At 40.2% G+C, this 21,723-nt stretch overlaps 1 protein-coding gene across 5 annotated transcripts in view; it reads left to right on the top strand.

Moving 5' to 3' along the window:
- The window catches only part of lama2 (laminin, alpha 2), a 363,864-nt gene extending 343,124 nt beyond the window's left edge, over positions 1 to 20,740 (top strand). For all 5 annotated transcript variants that reach the window (XM_080192473.1, XM_080192472.1, XM_080192475.1 and 2 more), the window contains 7 exons: positions 3,968 to 4,080; positions 5,798 to 5,987; positions 7,840 to 7,995; positions 10,379 to 10,532; positions 16,455 to 16,585; positions 17,478 to 17,700; positions 20,236 to 20,740. In XM_080192473.1, the coding sequence (XP_080048599.1) occupies positions 3,968 to 4,080; positions 5,798 to 5,987; positions 7,840 to 7,995; positions 10,379 to 10,532; positions 16,455 to 16,585; positions 17,478 to 17,700; positions 20,236 to 20,387 (1,119 nt within the window). In that variant the 3' untranslated portion in view covers positions 20,388 to 20,740. The remainder of the gene's footprint in view (positions 1 to 3,967; positions 4,081 to 5,797; positions 5,988 to 7,839; positions 7,996 to 10,378; positions 10,533 to 16,454; positions 16,586 to 17,477; positions 17,701 to 20,235) is intronic.
- The last annotated feature ends 983 nt before the right edge of the window (positions 20,741 to 21,723 follow it).

Below are 21,723 nucleotides of genomic sequence, written 5' to 3'. Positions count from 1 at the left end.
TAAAAGATCTGAAAATCATGCTGCCTGCATACAGATTTCAGGAATTGCATTGACGAAGTCAAGGCTCCTGACTGGTATCAGGAACCCTAAAGTTCTCCTGTAATGATGCCTTTCTGGGAGATCAAATTCAATAAATGCTGCTTTAACTCTGGAAATCAATAATATAAATCACACAGTGCTTGATATAATGGAGCCTCAAGTCTCAATTATAATGGCAAATATTTTCTAACTTAGTCATTGGCACCAACTGAAAATTCTCACAGATCAAAAGACAAAATACTATTTTTAACAGGTTATAAAAATTGCTTACACTATTGCGAATTGCCTCTTTATACTGCTATTGTGTATCAATTCCAACCAAAATATTTATGTCGGTAAAATACCACATTTTATTTCCTCTGCAGCATGAGTGGCCAATGAAACATTTATTTCACTATTGTTAGTTAAATGACTTCATAGAAGCAAAAGTATGATGTGGGACACTTATGGCATAACATTGGTGGAAATGTGTTTGGGTTCCTAATATTTTGTTTTTTACGGACAAGTTGGCAACTACTTTCTCTGTTATCACCATCTACCATCAGGATTTGTTAGGGGATCATAAACATTTTGAGGAGATTGGAAAAATAGGAAGCACACACTGGATATATTAACATTCCTTTCTTATTGGTTGAAATTGCCTACTTTTGTAAAATGTAGGTAATTACAATTGCCTAAATTGGTTTGGTCGTGCTCTCTTGACCTCGCCCTCAGGATCCTCCTGAATAGCTCAGTTGCCAGTAGAAGTGCAATATTTAGAGTTAGGTATGGTTGCAGCAGATTTAAGGGGAAGTTGAATGAACATATGAGAAAGAAACAAATTGTAGAGTATGCTGTTCGGGTTAGATGAGGGATAGGAGGAAGCTTGTATGGAGCATAAAGATAAAGTCGCTATCGTAGTCCCAAATGGTAGGCTGGGAGAGGAAGAGCTGACTGGTGATGACTTTAATCTGAGGGTCACCTCACCTCAGGAGAGGGGCAAGATTGAGAAGGCAGGGCCTTCATGAATAACCTCAGCTGGTACGGGAATTGAACCCATGCTATTGCTGTTACTCTGCATCACAAACCAGCCAACTGAGCTAAACTGACCCTCAGTGGGAGAAAACATCACAGAGCTTGTCCAGGATTTGTACCCAGGACCTCTTTCAAACTTGTAGATGGCATCACCCAAAGCAAAAGTTATACCCTTAACCCAGCGAGCCACCACTAAGCATACAGCAGCATGGTCTGGTTGGGCTGTATCATTTTTTTCTGCGGGCTTTTATATGTAGTTCAGCATTTTTGATTAATAATAACATAGATTATCAAATTTAAAATATATTGAGCTTATTGAGACCATTATAATTTGCCTTTTCAATATTTTCAGTTATACATTAGTTACTAATGCAAGAGTCCAGCATCAGAATGTTATTCTAATGGAGCTCAATTTAATTCATTATTATCAATAAGGCTTCTGATATGTGCAGCATTAACAGCATTTTAAAATCCTTTACTGGAATTGGCTGATATATGATCTTATTCTTTGCTTCGATTGCTAACATTTTTTACTTGCATTTGCTGCTTCTTAGGATGTGCATCTCTCTGAACTGCGGAACAGCAAGCTTGCTACTGACCATGGCCCCATTCTGGTATCTTTTGTCATCCAATAACTATGTTTAAATAGATTTCATAATCTTTAGGAAATGTTCATGTGACCTTCTATTCCCCATTCCTTAAAAATCATTGTTCTCAAACAAGTTCCTTTTAATCATTTTACAAAATGTCCAAACATTGAAGTCTTCATTTAAAAAGAAAGATCAATTTGGACTTTTACTGGTTCATTACAGAAAAATCTAAAATCACTTTAAACAGATAGGAAAGCGTTCAAAATGAAAGCTTTTCGTTTCTTGCACTATGTCAAATAGATTGGAGTAAAATAGAATTTTTATACGTTTTTATATAATGATTGGCCGTGGAACGATAGAGTATATAGGTGGCCATGTGCTTTTGAAAGGGTTATCCAGTTCATCCCTCTCCTTGCTCTTAGCTGTGCAAGATTTTCCCCTTACTTTTTGCAAGTTATTATTGAAGTCGCTGCCATCATTCTTTCAGATAATACATTCCAAATCAAAACAACTCTCTGTGTAAAAAAAGCTGTTCATCTTTTCTTTGATTCTTTGCCAATTATCTTATATCTCTGGTTACCTACATTTCTGCCAGTGGATAGAATCTTCTCAGACCCACAGACATACATTTAAAGGCAAGACCAATTTGCAGATTAGGGTGTATTTCCTCCTCCAGGAAATCATGCATGGACAATGGAAGTGACTACCCATTCATCAGCTGCAGTAGCCAATAATTAGCAATTAGGAGAACAGTGGGGAATGAGGAGGACTCTGTCAGGACCTTCCCAGCTTCAGAGCAGCCTCCCACTGAATGCTGAACCCTGTAGCTCTGTGGAGGTGAATGCCTGGCTACAGGCCAGATGGACATGGAAAGATGGACACCATACCCTAATAATGGGGCCATGGGCAGGCATGGCAACTGCCACGGCACCTATGACTCCTCCAGAGGGATTTACCTCTGCGTCTACTGCCTTCACCCTTCATCATGCATGAAATTATTGCTCATCTCCCATGGCACCTCCTTGTTGAAAGGCCCTCATGCTCTCCTGCCTGAGGCGCATATGCCTCTCCCAGTTGCTGTCTGCCTTCCAAAACTACAGGTCTTCTGAATGGGTCTGCAGTCTCAGGAAATCTCTGGGTTATGTGACTTGCAAACCATTGAAGATGGGCCCCAAATTTGTTCCCCATGAAAGAATATTTTCAAAAGTGGTAATGTTCCACCCAGCATTTTTTCTACTGAATCGCTTCATGATTTTCAATTATATTGTATCTCCCCTTAACCTTCACTGCTTTAAGGAGATAAAATTCAGCTTCTCTACTTGTTTCACATAATTGAATTCCCACATCCCTGCTGCCATTGTAGTAATTTCCATCTGCACCATCTCTGAGGCCTTAAAATCTTGCCTGAAGTGTGATGCCCTGTACTCTAACTAGGGTCGAACTAGTGATTTCTGAAGTTTAGCCACAAGTCAATGTATGCTTATACAGGGAAATCATGGTAAAACAAATAAAAACAGAATAGTTTTGCTTCTATTCCAAATATACTAATGTAATTATGATGTATAAATAGTCACAAAAAGAAGATTCAAATCACAGACTTTTTTTATAATAACATTTGTAGGCAAACTTAAAAGTTCTCCACCTAGCCTTTCCAATGTTTTGAATGGACGTGATCCTTCAGCATTTTTGATTGACATAACAATGCATGATTTTATAACCTTTGATCTTTCCATAGCTCAAATTAACAAATGACTGCTAGAAATACAACTTGGTATTCTCATATACCATGCTGGTATCAGGAACCACAAAAAATACCTTACACTAAAAGAAACCAAAATATAACTACAGAAGTGTCTTTGCTATCCATCAGAATGGAAGGTTTCCCCTTGGTAGATATAGGAAATTAATAAATACTTGAGAGGTTCTAAACTTTATACAACACACTTGGCAAAGGAATTGTACAATTTGCAAAAAAAAACTTGCATAGTTTTTAAGAAAATGCAATGCAGATAAAAGAAGTTGTTCATGTGATTGGGTCTTGAGGAAAGTTTCTTTCTGTGAAAATTCTGGCAGATAATTTGGTGGGTATTTAATGTGAGATGGATAATGGGATTTTCAATGGAGCTTGATGAAATTGGATCTTTATATTTTTAATGTTCAACCATGCTACTCAGTTACAGCATTGTATAACTTGTGGAGTTGACTGAGATTTTTCCAAAACACAGCTGCTTTCCTTGTTTTGTCAATGGTCTGTTTATATTTTAGTGACAATACATTACTGTCATCTGAATCTTGAATCTTTATTTTTGCTGATTTATTGGTAGAATGCATGTGCTTTGGACTTACCCCCAGTTACACTGCTGAAAGCGAAGCGCTTTGGACTCTCCAAAAATAGTCATGTTGCCATGGAGTTTGATGATACCAAAGTCAAAACTAGGTAACAATTGAAATTTTACACAATATCAGCTGTGTGATAGTCTATTCTATTTGACACCCAAGGCTGAATGATAAGTCAAGAGAACACCTTTCATTTTTGCACATTTTAAAAATATTTATCTTGGCATGAAACATACTAATGCATATTATTGCAGGTAATTTACCAATTAAAACAGAGAGAACAAGAGGGTCATCTTCTATGGGAAGAATTAGATTATAGAATGTAATTCAGGAACACGTCACAATGACTTCTTCAACTTCTGATTTTTGTTTATTATGCTTGGAAATTTGTTTTTAGAGTAAATAGGACTTGTTTCTGTACCAATTTGTTGGATAAATAAATAATAATGTTAGATAAAATAAGATGTCCTCTTGTTTAAATATTGCATTACTTTGTATATCTTGTTACGAATATAGCTTTACCATGTTGACATAAGTTGAATTGCCACAATTTGAAATATTTGACACATTCGATGTTGTAACATTTTTTTACGAAACAACAAAAATTATGGCTGATATTCTCCCAAAAATTCCATGTCCCCAGTATGAGTGAAAACGGGAGTAACTCCCACTAGTTTCTCTAACGAGATTTTCAGAATGATTCTCCAACACTGTGAGCATTGCAGAGTGCATCAGCGTGACACTCTTAAAATCAGGGGGCGTGCCCTATACCCACTGGAGAGGCCAGCAGCATAGTGCTGAGCAGGCCATTGCACATAAGCAGGTCTGTCAGCACCAAGATCGGTGCATGCGCAGTGGCTCCTCATTGCCGGCCTTTCAATTGCTGGCCAGCCTGATCACCCCAACACCTCCAACTTGATAGCCCCAGTCGCCACCTTCCATCCCTCTGCTCATGATCCTGATTGTAGAGTGGCAGTGGGGCCTCCCCAGTAGGCTCCATACACTCTGGCCCTGCATCTTTGGCACAGTTTAATGCCTGGTGGGCAGTGCCAAGGTGCCCTTTGGGCTTTGCCAGTTTGTCCCTTGGGCAGTGCCTGCAGGGCCAGGCTGGCACTGCCCAGGGGCAACCCTGTTACTCTCCGACCTCCTGTTCTCTCCTGCGGAGTTGAGCCGCCTGTTCCCTTTTGTGGGGAGCGGTAGTAAACCTCACTGGAGTGAATCACTCCTGGCCAGGAGTGGGCTGGGAGACATGCAGAGGCCGTTGTGCCCAGCAGGAAGCCCCCAGAACAACCTCCCATTGATCTCTCCCATCTATTGTGCCACTAGATATTTTTGTCTTTGCATTGTAGGGCACTTGCAGAAAGGGAAAGCTAGCAGTGAGTATCTGCTTTATTAATAAAACTTAGTTGATTTTATTTTCATTGAATTTAACAGATAAATTCATTAGATTCTGATAGGGGTGTGCATAGGTATCTGATAGGGGATGCTGATAGGGCAATGCTCCTGGACAGTTTTTTTCCTTCCTGCACTGTGCCTAGGTGATGCTTAAGGTCCATAAATATGAAATCAACCCCATTTGACATTGCAGTGGTAGCCTCTATTTATTTGTTATTAATTCAATTTTGATTTAAACCTTCTCACGGAGACATGCAGTTGAGGATTTGCTGTTTAATACATATATAAATGAAAATTTATTAAAGGTTGCATTGCAAATGTGTGATGAAACCAATCAAGAAAATTTAGTTCCTGAAAGGCGTTTAGTGCAATGTTCATGACAAACTATTGGATATTGATTAAAGCTTTTGGCTTGTTTACAGGCTAATAATTGAGTTTGAAATTCAAACCAAAGCAGAATCTGGTCTGGTATTTTATATGGCCAGAATTAACCATGCAGACTTTGCAACAATTCAGGTAAAAGATGGAATGGCTCATTTCAGCTATGACCTTGGAAGTGGAAATGCAAGTACTGTTGTTCAAAAGAAGATAAATGATGGTGAATGGCATAAGGTAATAAATACAAAACAAATTCCATTAACAATTTAATTAAGTGGAGTTCTATTACAACACGCATAAAGCATCAATGTCTTAAAAATATATTGTAGTTGCACATGCCAAGGAATGGCACCTAGGGATGATGCTGTGTACACAATGTTACACAACATTTCATCACATGACAGAGCTAATTAAAGCAAATATTAGGAACCAACTTTTGGAATCAGCTATAAGAGGAAAAGTATTATGCAAGCGTAGGCAGCTTGCCTGACTGATTAGACCCCCCTTTCACTCCACCGAAGCCCCCACCCCACCCCATAACATGTTTTCTTCCCAGAGATGTCAAATGACATATCAAGTCCCACTCTCACTGGTCCAGTTTCTTTATAAGTGATTTTGGAACTTTTGGAACAGGTTAGGAGGTCTCTAAAAGACATTTAAGCCACTTGGTTCTGGAAAGGTAAAAGTGACACAGCCTTTCCCTGCATCTGTTCTATAATTCCTGCTATTCTGCAGACCTCCAGGTCTCTGAATTTTGAGATAAAATATTTCCATATCAGAGAACATGATTAATGGTCATTGATATTGAATAAAAATAGAAGTTGGTGGTCTTTCAGTACCAAAGAAGCAGTTTCAATCACATGATCGAAGGTCATTGATGTTTAATATAAGATAAATAGTCATCTTCTGCAATTAGCTTGTGGTAACTGATCATGTTAGCTCTATTCTCAAATGGAAGCAGTGTCAACAGCAGGCAGTTAACTGCCTGATAAACATGCAGTCATGTTGGATCTTCTGACAGTTGCTTTGGTTTTCTGGCTGGCAGAGCGGGCCACCACAATCCAAAAATCGCAGAGTTCCAGCATAAAAGACAAGGGCAAGAATAATATTTACACCACCACAAATTGGTGACGAGGCTGAGATGAGTGACTTCAGGAACTGATAACAAATGGGAAGATTAGTCAACAATTTTAAAGCTGTTTTATATCCAACAGTATAATTTGTGTTAAAATATTTAACATTGGACATAACCATAAAGATTAGTAAAACATGCAATAGCTTGTGAAAATGAAGGAAAATTCCTGCAATTGTTATTCTGGTAATCAATAATGAGTAATTTACAGATTATGTCAGCAGGCTAAATACCTTAATAATTGGGCAATGTATTCCAGTGATTGACACCTCTTTGTAGTACTACAACTTTCAGAGAGCACATTTTAACAAGGTTCCATCTGCCTTTTCGGGTGGATAGATGTAACCCCTTCGCACTATTTCAAAGTAGAATAGGAGTTCTCCTGGTTTCCAGACAATTTTTGCACCTCAACCAACACTGCCAAACCAGTTTCTCTAATCACTCATTGCTGTTTGTGATGTACACATGGGCTGCCACACTGGTCTGCAGAGGATCAATGACCACATGTCAAAAGAGCTTTGGGATGTCCTGAGAATGTGAATGGTACAACATGTCAATCTTTTTTTAAAATTTTTACTTGTTGATCAGGCTTGCTCATTTACAATTGTATTTAAGTGAAATAAAACCTACAGTAACGGTTTTAAGTTGATTGGTAGAAGGATGAGAGAGGAAACGTGAGGAAAACATTTTTGCCCAGAGGGTGGTGGGCATCGAGAATTCACTGCCTAAGTTGGTACTTGAGTGACTGAGGCTGAAAGGCTTGACTCCTTTAAAAGGTACCTGGATCTGCACTTGAAGTGCTGCAACCGGCAAGCACTAAGGACTAAGAGCTGGAAAATTGAATTAAAATGAACGGCTAGTTTCTTTTTTTGGCTGTCACAGACATAGTAGGCTGAATGGCCTAATTCTACACTGTGTTTCATGTTTTAATAAATCTGTTTTTATTTTTTGTAGGTCAGAATTGTCCGAGAAAGGAAGAGAGTAACCGTTACAATTGGCCTCAATGTGGCAATGACAGTTAGTCCTAAAACTGCAGATATTCTGGATGTTGTGGGTATGATTTATATTGGAGGATTGCCAAAGAACTACACAACAAGAAGAATTGGCCGTGTAAGTTGTGACTATAAGTAACTATGTTACAAATCAGGCAAGGAGGACATAATGCCAAGTCACAATACCCCTCGTTGTCAGAAAATCAACTGCATCTTAAGTTAGATATAGTTACCTTCATACCCCAGTGTCTGAACTTAACTCCCATTGCAATCATTTATGCTGGGAACCTAACTATTAAAGAACTTGCAGCTCTTCAGTCAGTACAGCAATGGATTATTTTCATTTGTCTCACTCAAAACTGCTTCGTTTTCCCCTCTTTGGGGGAGTTGATTCAGACGTTTTACATTCTCATTAATATAGGCCATGTCACTATAAAGGAATATTTTGATACTGGTGCTAATTTGGTCAAAGGGCAAGTTGGTACGTACTGCATAATTCTGTTGGATCAGATCATTTAAATTTCCATCAGAGAAAGAGACTGACCAGCCCTTTTCTCGAACAGTCTAAACTATACCCAGAACATTTCTGTCTCCTCTCTGCTTCAGGTATATGTCTAATCCTCTTAAAATCTATAATGATCTCCATCTTAGCTTCTTCATATGGCAAGGCATTCCAGTGCTTCAATCTTCAACCCTCTGTAAAGAAATTTCTCCCAACCCCTCTCCTTGCCCTCTTCATGACCGTTTTAAATTGATTTGCCTACCATCTACCACCAACAGCAGAGAAAATTTCCCTTTGCTTTCAAATCAGTCACTTCTTCAAGGAAATTCTAATAAGTTAGTCAAACATGCCACTACTGGTATCCTTATTGATCTACACATTTATAAATGCAGTGGGACTGCATTTTATGGGAAGGGTAATGTGCTAAACCCCAGAATGAAAGTTGGCCAACATTTGACATGTCAGAAAGAATCCATCCCACACCAATAACACACTGGGAGGGGGCTAAGTCAGCTGAGAATGGGAGGAAGCCCCATCCTCCAAAGCTACTGGCCAACCTGATTGGGCTGGTAGTGTCAGACTTCAGTAATGAACCTCGCTGGGATTGCAGATAGAAACATGAAGGAAGAGGATGGCTGTTGCAGAAAGGTAGATTCCGGGCATTTACACTGGCCAGGGATCCAAGAGTCCAGGGGAGAGTGGGGGATGGGAGTGGTTCATAGGGCAGGCAGTGAATAAGGAAGTGGGGTGGGGCGGTGGTGAGGAGGACATCTTGGGAAGTGCATCTGATGCACTGAGGGCAGCTGCTAAATGTGATGCCTCCCTTCTGTCTTGTCATTTTTAAAAATCTAGGCCATTAAAAAATAGTCTGTGCATTCCTGTCCTACTGCTAACCGTATTATAGTGTGGGCAGCATATTATTCTCGTAAACAGGCTCGCTGACAAGCCTAATTGACCTTTAATTATTCATTTAGATATGGCAGGTGGGCTGCTGACTTCTGTAGCCTTTGACTTACAGTAGCACACTGCTGCCTGTCAGCGCCAGTGACCCGGGAAAATTCGCAGCTTGTCTGTGCGGACTCTGCATGTTCTCCCAGTGTCTGCGTGGGTTTCCTCCACGTGCTCAGGTTTCTTCCCACAGTCTGAAAGATGTGCTGGTTAGGTGCATTCGCCATGCTAAATACTCCCTCAGTGTACCCAAACAGGCGCCAGAGTGTGGCAACTCAGGGATTTTCACAGCAACTTCATTGCAGTGTTAATCTAAGCCTACTTGTGACACTAATAAATTAATTTTAACTTTAAACTCTAAAAAAAATTTTGGAATATGGTCGGGATTGGCGAGAAGCACTGGACTAGCCAACTGACATACTTCACGTGCCCGCCTGCTGAACAAGGTTTGCCCACAATGAACATTAGACTAACTGGTCTATACTTGCCATGTATCTCGAGCAAAAGTGTGGATTTGCCTACTTTTTAATCTCAAAGCATAATATTCATTCATAAGGAGAATTAAAAAGTTGCATCTAAATCTGTTTTATTTCCTTGCTTCATTTTAAAGCCTATGGACTTTTACTTTGCCCATATTTTTATGACACAGAGTTCACCCAGTTCCAACCCAACAGTATAATTATGATCTTATTTATGTCATAGGATACCAATTTCGACACCAAAAGAGATCTAGTGCTTGAAACAGGCAGGAGCTTTGCATGCATGGCATTGGCTCATCCTAAAATAGCACTAGCTGCTTCATCAGAATTAATGAGGCAGGGAGGCAATTGGCTTCATTTTGAGGACATTACAGCCCATGCAACACCAGGCCAAGGTGATCAAAATTGACCCCAGTTTGATGCAGTTAAACTGAACTCAGACCTTTTCAATACTATTCCAGCCTGGTTTAAAAAATGAGTTAGCTATGAAGACTTTGAAAGTTAGCTGTCTCAACTTAGTGATTGCATTTATACTCGCATTAATCTGTTGTTCGCTCATGTTTTAAACACAGGTAGTCTACAGTATAGATGCTTGCATCCGTAACTTTAAGTTGAACAACAAAACTTTTGATCTGGATGAACCAACTTCTAGCCTTGACGTTGGAGTCTGTTTCCTTAACAGTCAAAGTGGAAATTATTTTGATGGAACAGGATTTGCTAAAGCAGGTAAAAAGTATTTGATTACTTTGGCAATGAAATTCTTTGCAGCTTCTTTATTATTATCAGCCAAATTTTAGTTAACCACCATCTTAAAACACTGTTCCTGCAAGAAAGTAGCACCGTGCCACTTAAAATTACTGGATATACTTTGATATGGGTTTTGGCCCATACATAAGACAAACTCCAAAGTTTCTGGAGGCTTTCATTTCTAGACTTATGAATGAGTGTATTCAGTAAAATAAGTCTGTAATCAGGCAAATCATTTTTAAACAGTAAAACGTAAATATATTTTTGCCAGCTAAGCATTTTAGATAGTTGAAAGCATTGGGAAAATAATTGATATAAACCTATGTAAATTTGTGAGATAACTCGTTTTTATTTAAAAGACGGATATAAAAGATTTTATTTGTAAGTGGGTAGATGAGAACTCAATGTGGTTGGGAATTGTGATTGAATAGAAAATGAGGCCTTACTCTAGATGATCAAACATTGTCAAAACTTTGCTGCTTAAAGCTCCTCAATTCCTCCAGACTTGTCGTCCATCAGCAGGAGCCGGAAAACCTTCAACAACAAAAAGAACTAGCATTTTTATAGCACCTTTCATGGTCACTGACATCCCAAGGCATGTTGTTAATTACAGAAATTTTGACGGGCAGTCATTGTTCTAATAACGGAACAACAGCAACAGATTTGCATGCAGCAAGGTCCTACAAATAACAATGAGCCGATGACCAAATAGTCTGTATTAATCATGATTGTTGAGGGATCAATATTGGCAAGAGCACCGACGTTTGTCAAAGGCTAATAAACACATAGCTGAAATTAGCTCAATGAAATACAGTCAGCAGGGAAGGCGGTGGTGTAGTGGTATTGTTGCTGGAATAGTAATCCAGAGACCCAAGCTAATGGTCTGGGGACCAGTATTCAAATCCCACCACAGCAGATGGTCAAATTTGAATTCAATAAAAATCTGGAATTAAAACTCTAGTGATGACCATGAAACCATTGTCAATTGTCATTAAACCCGTCTGGGTTTAATTACAATTAATCAGGAAAGGAAATCTGTAATTCCTATCTGGTCCGCCTACATGTGACTCCAGACTCTCAGTAATGTGGTTGACTTAAATGCCATCAATGGGACGTGGGCGTCACTGGTTGGGTCAGTAACACCCACATCCCATGAACGATAAAAAAGACTTTTAATTGTGTTATACAAAGAACAAAGAACAACCCAGCACGGGAAACAGGCCATTTGGCCCAACGAGCCCGCGCCGCCGCATCACCCTACACCTATTCTACCCTGCGTGTCTACAAATGGAACCCCTAACTTAGCCAGATTCAGGGGAGAATAGTGTCAATTTGGTAAATCCAATCAGCCTAAGAGCACATCTTTGGGGTGTGGGAGGAAACCGGAGCGCCCGGAGGAAACCCACGCAACCACAGGGAGAATGCACAAACTCCCACAGACACAGGCCCAAATCCATGTATCTGCACAGCTAGCAGTGCTAGTCACCGAGCTGTTGCGGCGCCCGTCTACCGGTCCAGGATCAAGCACACACACCGACACGAAGTACTAGGCCACTCCCGGAACCTCCAAGAGCAGCCCACGCACGACCCACCATGTGCATGCCCCTCGTTTGACACGAGGTGGACTTCCACCTGCGGAATAAAAAGACAAAAACATTAATCTTACAAGTCTGCTTTTCCGGTGTCTCCCGAGGTTCTAACCTTATTTAATAGCCCCTACCATAACCCTCCATCCTCGTTTCACTCATGTGTCTACCTAAATGAACCTTAAACGAGTCCAACGTTCCTGCCTCCACCACCCTACTCGGTAGCGCGTTCCATACCCCCACAACTCTCTGCGTAAAGAACCTTCCTCTCACTTCCAAATTATACCTCTCCCCCCTCACCCTTAAATCATGACCTCTCGTATTTGTACCCAGTCTAGGGAGCAGTCTCTCACTATTTATCTATTCCCTTCAGTATCTTATATACCTCTATCATGTCCCCCCTCAATCTCCGTCTTTCCAAGGAGAATAGTCCCAGTTTCTCCAACCTTTCCTCGTAACCCAGCCCCTCCATGCCAGGCAACATCCTGGTAAACCTCCTCTGCACTCTTTCCAGAGACTCCACGTCCTTCCGGTAGTAAGGTGACCAGAACTGGACGCAGTACTCCAAATGCGGTCTAACCAACGTTCTATACAACTGAAGCATTAGACGGCAGCTTTTATACTCTATACCCCTTTCTATAAAGGCTAACATTCCATAAGCCTTCCTAACAACCTTCTCCACTTGTGACGCAACCTTCATGGATTTGTGAACCTGCACTCCCAGGTCCCTCTGTATTTCTATACTCCTAATCTGTCTACCTTTTATCCCAGAGAATCCCAGAGAAAACAAGAACTTTAAAAAGAAATTCGAACCTCCAGTTAATAGCTGAGCATTTAGACAGAAACATGGATAGGAAATGTTTAGAGGGATATGGGCCAAATGCAGGCAAATGGAGTTAGCTTAAGTGGGCTTTTTGGTTGGCATGACCAGTTTGGGTTGAAGGGCCTGCCTCCATGCTGTACATTCTACGATTCTATGATTCAATATTCTCATTAGTTACTTTCCAATACTAACATACCTCTGAATTTCCTAACTATCCCTGACCTATATTTCAGCAAATGATTTATTTGAGATATTTCAGGATATCTGAAAAGAACATGTAGCAAATAAAATTTTAATGAAGCAAAATGTCAATGTGAGAAGGGCTGAACTGGCTCCTCTCTATTCATCTTCCTCAAAAAGTCAGAGTTGAGGTTTATCTTTCCTTTTCACGAGGATATGCACTTTTGCAAATCAGAATGTATTCACTGATTTTTAAGCTGTGAACAATAAGCAGCTAATCAAACAAGGTTTTTACAAGCCAAAGAAAGAGCAAATTTATGAACCGTTAAACCTGAGAAACATAATAAAAATGTAATGTCAAGTGTGAAATTCTCATGTTGTCATTCGGAGACACTGACATATGTACACATGTGCATGCAGACAGCCATATCTTGGACTCCAACAAATAGGTGGCAAAATAATATATGGTTAAGTGTCCTTTGGTTGTCCTTGAGAAATAGATTTTGAATGCTCAGGCTGATTTCAGCTTAGCTGCTTTTGTGGATGTAGTCAGATGTAGAAGATGTTGCAATTATTACAAGATCTTGGTTTGCTGGGAAGTTCTGGTTTCTTGAACTGGCGACAGTCTTATTCCAAATGAGAGACAGAGAGGGTGGCCCTCAATTTTTTTCCTCTGCTTAAGAATTTCTAGATACCGTCTGCGTCACTTGCCAGCTCTCTGTAATGATTAGCAGCTTTGCTTTGAAATACTTCACCCATTGTGCACTTCCTTGAGGTTTTGGGTGTTCCTGTCTGTGGCATTCATTGTTTCAATATTCAGTACTTTACATTTTTAATGCATCTTGCTTAGACAATCATGAGTTTCAGTGAATGTCTGGATTTTTGCAAATGTTTCTCTCTTCACAACCCTCAGGGTGATTTATTGGTTTCTCAACTTCAGCTTTTAATGTGGTTTTGCATTTTTAAGCAATTTCCTCTTTCTATGTTCAAAATGCAACATGTATATAGCCAATTGAAAGTTGAAAACTCAATGTCAAAACAAAAGGTCTATAGCCCTGTAACAATCAACATTCACTCGAGTGCTTAAAATCCAATGTATCTGAACATGTGTCCTTTAAACATGGCAAAATAAAAGATTACCATTGTTGTTTGCATCCTTACATAAAAACAGCAGTTCTTCCCAACTATTTTAATTTGACTCATGCTGGAGGGGCACATTGTGCTGGAGGGTACCACATCAATGAAGAAAGGATGAATTGGCTGTTTTTTCCCTCTTGGAAAGAGAATGCTGGGGGGGAGGGGTGACCTAATAGAATTCTTTAAAGTTACAAAAGGTTTTAACCTTGTAGACACAGAGAAAATGTTTCCATTTTTGGAGAAGAGCAAAACCAGAGGCCTTCAATAAGAAAACAAATAAACTTCTCTATCCATGCACATTAGAATGCGAAACTCACTACCACTTGAAATAGATAAGGAAAATAGTGCTGATACATTTTATGCTGGATAACCACATGTCGAAAAATGAAATACAAGATAGCTGTTAGAGTTAGACAAGGAAGGGTGGAAGGAGATTTGAGTGGAATACAAATACTGGACACACTCAGCTAAATGGATTGTTTCTTTGATTTGTTTTATTTTTGTCACATGTATTGGGATACAGTGAAAAGTATTGTTTTGTGCACTATAAAGACAAAACATGCCGTTCATAGAGTATATTGGGGAGAAGGAATGGAGAGAGTGCAGAATATAGCGTTTATGTTATAGCGAAAGATCAGCTTAAATATAAGATAGGTCCATTCAAAAGTCTAATGGCAGCAGGGAAGAAGCTGTTCTTGAGTTGGTTGATATATGATCTCAGACTTTTGTATCTTTTTCCCAATGGACATAGGTGAAAGAGAGAATGTAGGTACATAGGTCCTTGATTATGCTGGCTGATTTTCCGAGACAGCAGGAAGTGTAGACAAAGTCATTTGATGGGAAGCTGGTTTGCACGATGGACTGGGCTACATTCACAATCCTTTGTAGTTTCTTGGTTAGGGCAGGAGCCGTAATAAGATGTAATAAATCCAGAAAGGATGCTTTCTATGGTGCATCTGTAAAATTGGCTAGAGTCATAGCAGATATGCAGAATTCCCTTAGCTTTCTGAGAATGTAGAGGCATTGCTGGGCTTTCTTAACTGTAGCATCAGTGTGCAGGGACCAGGACAGGTTGGTGATCTGGACGCCAAGAAACTTGAAGCTCTCGACCATTTTCACTTCGTCCCCATTGGTGTAGACAGGGCACGTCCTCGCTACATATTCCATGTACGGATCAGTGTTGCCAGTATCTCTGTGCCAGGACCACATTATCAACTTGCGGACCCAACAATTATTTTTTAAGATTAGTTGGCATAGTGGGTAGCGCCGTAATCATTGCCTTCCCATTTACATTGGAATTTTACCACGGTGGGGTATAGGTGTTGGGCAGCCTGCACCCTGTCCTTGGGTAAACTAAAGTCCCTAAGTAGGGCCACTTACCACTAGTATTTTATGCAGTAAAGATGCCCAAGCCACAGGGCAATGTGAGGTTGCTCAATAAACCCTAGTGATCTGGTAATAGACTAAGGAGCAGGCACTCTGGTGGGTATCCTGTGCCAATGGCAACACCCCACCCTAATGGAAAGGCACACTCCTGATTGTTTCCCCACCTTCCACTGGTAAGTCTCCCAATCATAGCCCCTGCACCTCAATCACCACACAACCCCATCCCCCATGTATTTCCATTACTGAAGTGCTTCAAATCATTCGATCGTGGAGTAACTCTTAAAAGTGGGACACCTTCCCATGTACTGGTGGAAGTCACAGCCTCAAGCCATGAATTGTCTGAGGGCTATAAAATACGGTTGTAGCTTCCTCACCTCTGACTTTCCAACTAGTGAGTGGGGCCATCAACTCCACAGAAAACTCTAGCCTGAAAGAGATTTGGGATCAAACTTTGAGGTAGCAGTAAAGAACCCCATAATTCCAGTATCACCCTGATGTTCTTTTCTGGTCCTTCCCTAATGCACAGATGTTCTTTTGATGTAGCCCAAACTTTTCCCTGTGGCCTCACTGATGCCCAAAGTTAAGAATAACTGATTTTGGTTTGGCTCAAGTGTCTTTTAAATAAATGCAAACTTATAGTTAGCTCTGTGTACAATCTACTGCTTGAGGCTTATTCCATTACAGCAATAATATTTGTCGACAGTGCACATATTAGTTTGATGATTGCTCCATGCTAACTGACAACATGCTGAGCCTCTTACTGCTCTATGTTCTCTTGTATCATTTCAGTTGCACGTTATAGGGTTGGAACAGATTTACGAATTGAGTTTGATTTCCGTACTTCTCAAAGAGATGCTGTGTTGCTGGGGATCAGCAGTCAGAGTGTGGATGGACTGGGCATTGAATTAGTCAATGGAAAAGTAAGTTCTAACTACAATAGAAAATGCTTTGATTGATTGTACGATGAGGAGGATTATATTGATGCATTACATGACCTGTTGGAACACAATGGGAAATGTTTAATTATTGCAACAAAAGTGCTCAAAATATCTTTTTTAAATGATGATGTCAGTGACTTTCGAAAAGATCTCATGGAATTTTCTACCCAAAAAATATTAAGTGTCATAATGTCAAGAATACCAGAACGATACACACCATTATGTCAGACACGCTCTGGACTGCAATCAGCCCATACTCAGTCACTTTTTGGGAGAGTAGTGACTTATGCACCAGAACTGAGGGGGCCTAAACATGCCAGTGAGCCTGGCTGCAGAGCGCATGGATGCCATTTCACAAGGGGGCCTGAATCTCTCCAGTGCACTGGGAGACATCCCCCGCCCCCACCACTGACATCAGAAATCCTCCTCATTGGTGGAATATTCCCTCACTCACTCCCCAACATATGTCGCTGGCATTGGGGCCCTCCCAGTCAGTCCCCTGCCTGACTCCCGATGTACATCCCTGCACAACTGTCACCCGCATGACTGCGCCAGCACACGCACCGCACCCCCCCCCTCCCCCCCCCCAAAAGAGCCCTTTTGTTATAGCCCCCATTTAGGCCCCTCCTCCACTCAGGTCCCACCTCCTTGGCACTGCCCTGGCTCACGGGCAGTGCCCAACTGGTTTGCACCATTAGAAAGGGATTAGGATGATTGCAAACTGTTTGGTGCCAGATGCAAAGTTGATTTTTAGATCCACATGCTATATTCTGGGAATCAGTGCGATCTGCACCAGGAACGGCGAAGGCCAGAAATTTGTTCCCTCCCCCATCAATGTTTTGCTGATACTTTATCTTTTCATTTTACAATGCAGATATATGTTTACGTTGACAATGGAGCTGGTATATTTTCAGCTGTCTATGACCCTCCACACTTCAATGGGTTGTGTCAAAGACATTGGCACAGTGTCGTGGTCAATAAAATTAAATACCGTTTGGAGCTGATAGTTGATGGAGAGAAGGTAGAAAGCAGAAGCGCAAGTGTAACCTCCACTGCAACTGACACCAATGATCCAATCTTTGTTGGAGGATATCCAGGTATGCACCAACTGACTGCATCGTGGATATGTAACACAGAAGTGATTAAGAAATGTGGACATCACTTCCAATGAGTAAAACCAATGTTAGGACTGATAGCAGGGTGTAGTTTTTCACTCAGAAGGTCATCAATGCATGAAGAAATCTCCTTGATAGAGCAATGAAGGCAAAACTCAGGGATCATTTTGGCAATTATTGAATACTGCACTGGAGTCTGGATGAGTGGACTGAAAAGCCTTTTTCATTTAGAATTATCTTCCGATTTAAAAAGGTCTTAGATTAATGCACATTGTTTTGTTTAAAATTAAAGTTTTAAAGAGAAATATAAGTATAATAACAATCTGAGGAAGGTGATGGAATTGTGGTAATGTCACTGGACCAGTGATCCAGATGCCCAGGCTAAAGCTCAGGGAGTAGGGGTTCAATTCATAAATCTGGAATTAAAAAGCTAGTCTCAGTAACAATGACCATGAAATCTTTGTTGATTGAAACCGATCCGGTTCACAAATATCTTTCAGGAAAGGAAATCTGCCCTCTTTACCTAGTCTGGCCTACATGTGACTCCTGCAATGTAGTTGACTCGTAAATGCCCTCTGAAACAACCCAGCAAACTACCCAGTTGTATCGGACTGCTACAAAGTCTACTAAGGAGAATTAAAACAAATGTGTCACCCAGCATCGACCCGGGAACTGAAAAAAACAATGGCCAACCCAGCCTTGCCGACCCTGCAAAGTCCTTCATAGTAACATCTGGGGGTTTGAAGGTTGGACTAAAACCTGGTGTTGTCAGACTTTTTACCGGTTTGAAGTCTTACAGCACCAGTTCAAAAATGGGCAAGGAAACTTCCTGCTGGTTATCATCCTCAGCTGATGAATCAATACTCCTCCATATTTAACACAAGTTGGAGGAAGCACCAAGAGTGACTGGGGCACAGAATGTATCCTGGGTAGGGGACTTCAATGTCCGTCAGTAAGAGTGACTTAGCACCACAACTGATTGAGCTGACATAGCTGCTAGACTGAGTCTGAGGCAAGTGGTGTGGGAGCCAAAATGAGGGAAAAACCTACTTGATCCTATCCTCACTGATCTACTTTTTGCAGGTGTCCAGTGCAGTATTAGTAGGAGTGACCACTGTGCAGTCCTTTTGGCCTCAAAGTCCCATACTTATATTGAAAATACCCTCAATTGTGCTGTGTGGCGTTATTAGCATGGAATCTCTACAGTGCAAAAGGATAGGATAGTGAATCTTCCTCTTATACATAACTACAGGATGCATAATTGTTGTATGGTTTTAAGTAGCACTGCCAAAACGGGCTACCTCATACGAAAGGCATTGCATTGTGGCGTATTGATTACTTGAGCAAATCAAGGTCCAGATTTTGCAATCAATGACAAAGCATGGGCACTCACCACTGAAGAAAACTGCAGCATGTGATCTAGCGAGCCCTATGTTGAGATTTTTTTACCCCTCTTAATATGCAATTGATTGTAGCCTTGTTTAATGGGGAATCCCAGCATCATGCTGCAGTAAATTCACCAAGCCATCTGTACAACTAATCACATTAACATATTCTTACAGACAAAAAAAATAGAAAGCACTAATAGTCAAGTTATCTTTCCAGGGAGCAGAATAGATGTTGGGATTTACATATTGGGTTAATATAGAAACTGAAATACCATGAACCAGCTTTCATTATTTAAAACTGCTGATTTAAAAATCTGGTAGTTAATTATAACAGAGACTTTTAGTAACATTCCACAAATCTAAAATTCAAAACCAAGTTACACCTCGTTGGACAAAGCTTTACATTTTATATTGTTTCCAACAGTAACATGAAAGCAGCCAAAATGAAGTTCTGATTGGATCAATTAATTTTGCTGATTGTCATCTCCGAGGGGGTCACAAGCACAGCAGTGACAGTAATGAATAACAGGCTGCAACCTCAGTATTTCTGCATTAGGCTGATCTTGTGCTAAATCCTGATGTTTCTGAAAGATTTAGAAAGGCAATGGTGGTGAATGCTGGCAGTTAGCCATCAAAGACCCACAAATCAAGCGCCCATATGTTTGCTTTGACTGAGTCAAGAAATTCCAGTGAATCTGGACAAACTTCACTGAAGTTAATGGCACATTATATTAGGGATATCTGCATAATACCTCACAATTAGTGGTGAATGGCAGTGCTATAAACAGAGAGGCAAATTGATCAGTCATTCAAACATTTGTGATAATATAGATTCCCTTCAGTGTTGTACTGCCTAACAAAAATAAAATAGAAAACAAGACAAATAAGAGCGTAATAACAAGAGTACACTTTCCCTGGCTTGCCTATTGATCTGTTGAAATATTAACTTCCCTGCTCTCTCTACAGATTTTGACTAATCTTCGTCCAGCACTTTACACATATTGTCCTTGTTCATTGTCAGATTTCTAGCAAGTGCAATTCATTTTTTTTGCCTTAATCATGACAAGTTGTCTTTTGTGGTGACTTCCCTCCATACATACCAAGTAACATGTTTTTAAATCAATTTCAGATGACATGAAACAGTTGGCATTGACCATTAATACTCCTTTCAAGGGTTGCATACGTAATCTGAAATTGACAAAAGGAACACAGACTCTAGAAGTTGACTTCAGCAAAGCAGTCGAGCTACAAGGAGTTCAACCTCTTACCTGTCCTGCATAATGGAATCCACTGGTGTGTTTCAAGCAAAGACGAAAGTATATGATTCAAAATAAGCCTATATATCTTGTACATGGCAGAAATATTTTTGATGAGGCAAATTAAACAGTACCTTCATGTTATGGTAGTACTATTTTTTCCATTGTACGAATGAAATCTTATCACTATAAATATTTTTTCCATTTTCAATTATTCATCAAAATTAAAATCAGTGCTCTTTTTGTCTTGCAGAAGACCCTTATTATTTGCATTATGTAGAGTCCCCACTGAACTTGCTTCTTTTGTGTGTGTAAGAATGTAATGCATGGTGTGAAATACAGTACAAATACTTCAGTAAATGCCTCTTTAAAGAGAAAGTATTACTTCTTCTGTTTGGGGGAGACTTGGAATTTGCAGGAAATGTTATTTATCACCCTTAAGACAATGCCTTTAACATGACCAGAAAAGGTTCTTAAATGTAGCCCTATTAGAGTCATTTCCATCTGACTTCATTTTAAAAAAAAGTGTTATTTAGGTACCATAGGGACTACTAATTCTTTGGAATCTGAAAATTATGTGGATGTAGTATGCAATGAAATACTACTTCAGGAGACAATGCATACCATCTAAATTTTAGCCCAATTTAAGTTTACTAGGGATAATGACCTCTGTGCAATGCTCTATTATTAATAATTTGCAACATATCCATTTGTTTTCAAAAAATCCATTCACTGATAAACAAGCAACAAACCCTAGGCAACACTGACAAAAACATCTGCGTTTGGGATAATTAGGAAGACAAATATGTGGGGAATAAACTAGAGCACAAGCTGTCAGCAGAAGATTATGCTTTCGGCACACCAGTGAGAAGCATCCATGATCCCTTGCAACAGTGGCAGCGGCTGTAGTCTCTGAGAGACAGAACAAATTAGGCAACTAGATGCAGAAAGAACAACTATAGATGCTGGCATGTGATAGCATTATGGGCATCTGAATGAGATCAAATGCTGCAGGATTCTAGGAATGACTGCCAGGAGGAACTGGTGGGATCATTTTGGAAATATGCCAATATAAAATGGAGATGTATACAGGGAAGGCCAGGACTGGTACATCTGTCGCTCGAGACTTCAGATCATGGAAGGACCCTTGCAGAGGTGAGTGACGGTGGGAGGGGGTGTAGGGGATAGGCATCAAAGGCTGTACACTGGGGGCACTGGGAATGATTTGCTTGCTCTTGTTCAAATTATTGCCATGTGATCTTACACATCCATCCAAGTAGACAATTACGGCCTCATCTCAACTGAAAGATAATGGGCAGAATTTGATGGTGGCATCAGTAATGGGAACAAAAGTTAGTGCC

Source organism: Carcharhinus amblyrhynchos, chromosome 7 (genome assembly GCF_965287045.1).
Source record: "Carcharhinus amblyrhynchos chromosome 7, sCarAmb.v2.hapA, whole genome shotgun sequence".
Lineage (NCBI taxonomy): Eukaryota > Metazoa > Chordata > Chondrichthyes > Carcharhiniformes > Carcharhinidae > Carcharhinus > Carcharhinus amblyrhynchos.
Note: the sequence above shows the minus strand (reverse complement) of the source record. Positions and strands in the feature narration are given on the sequence as shown.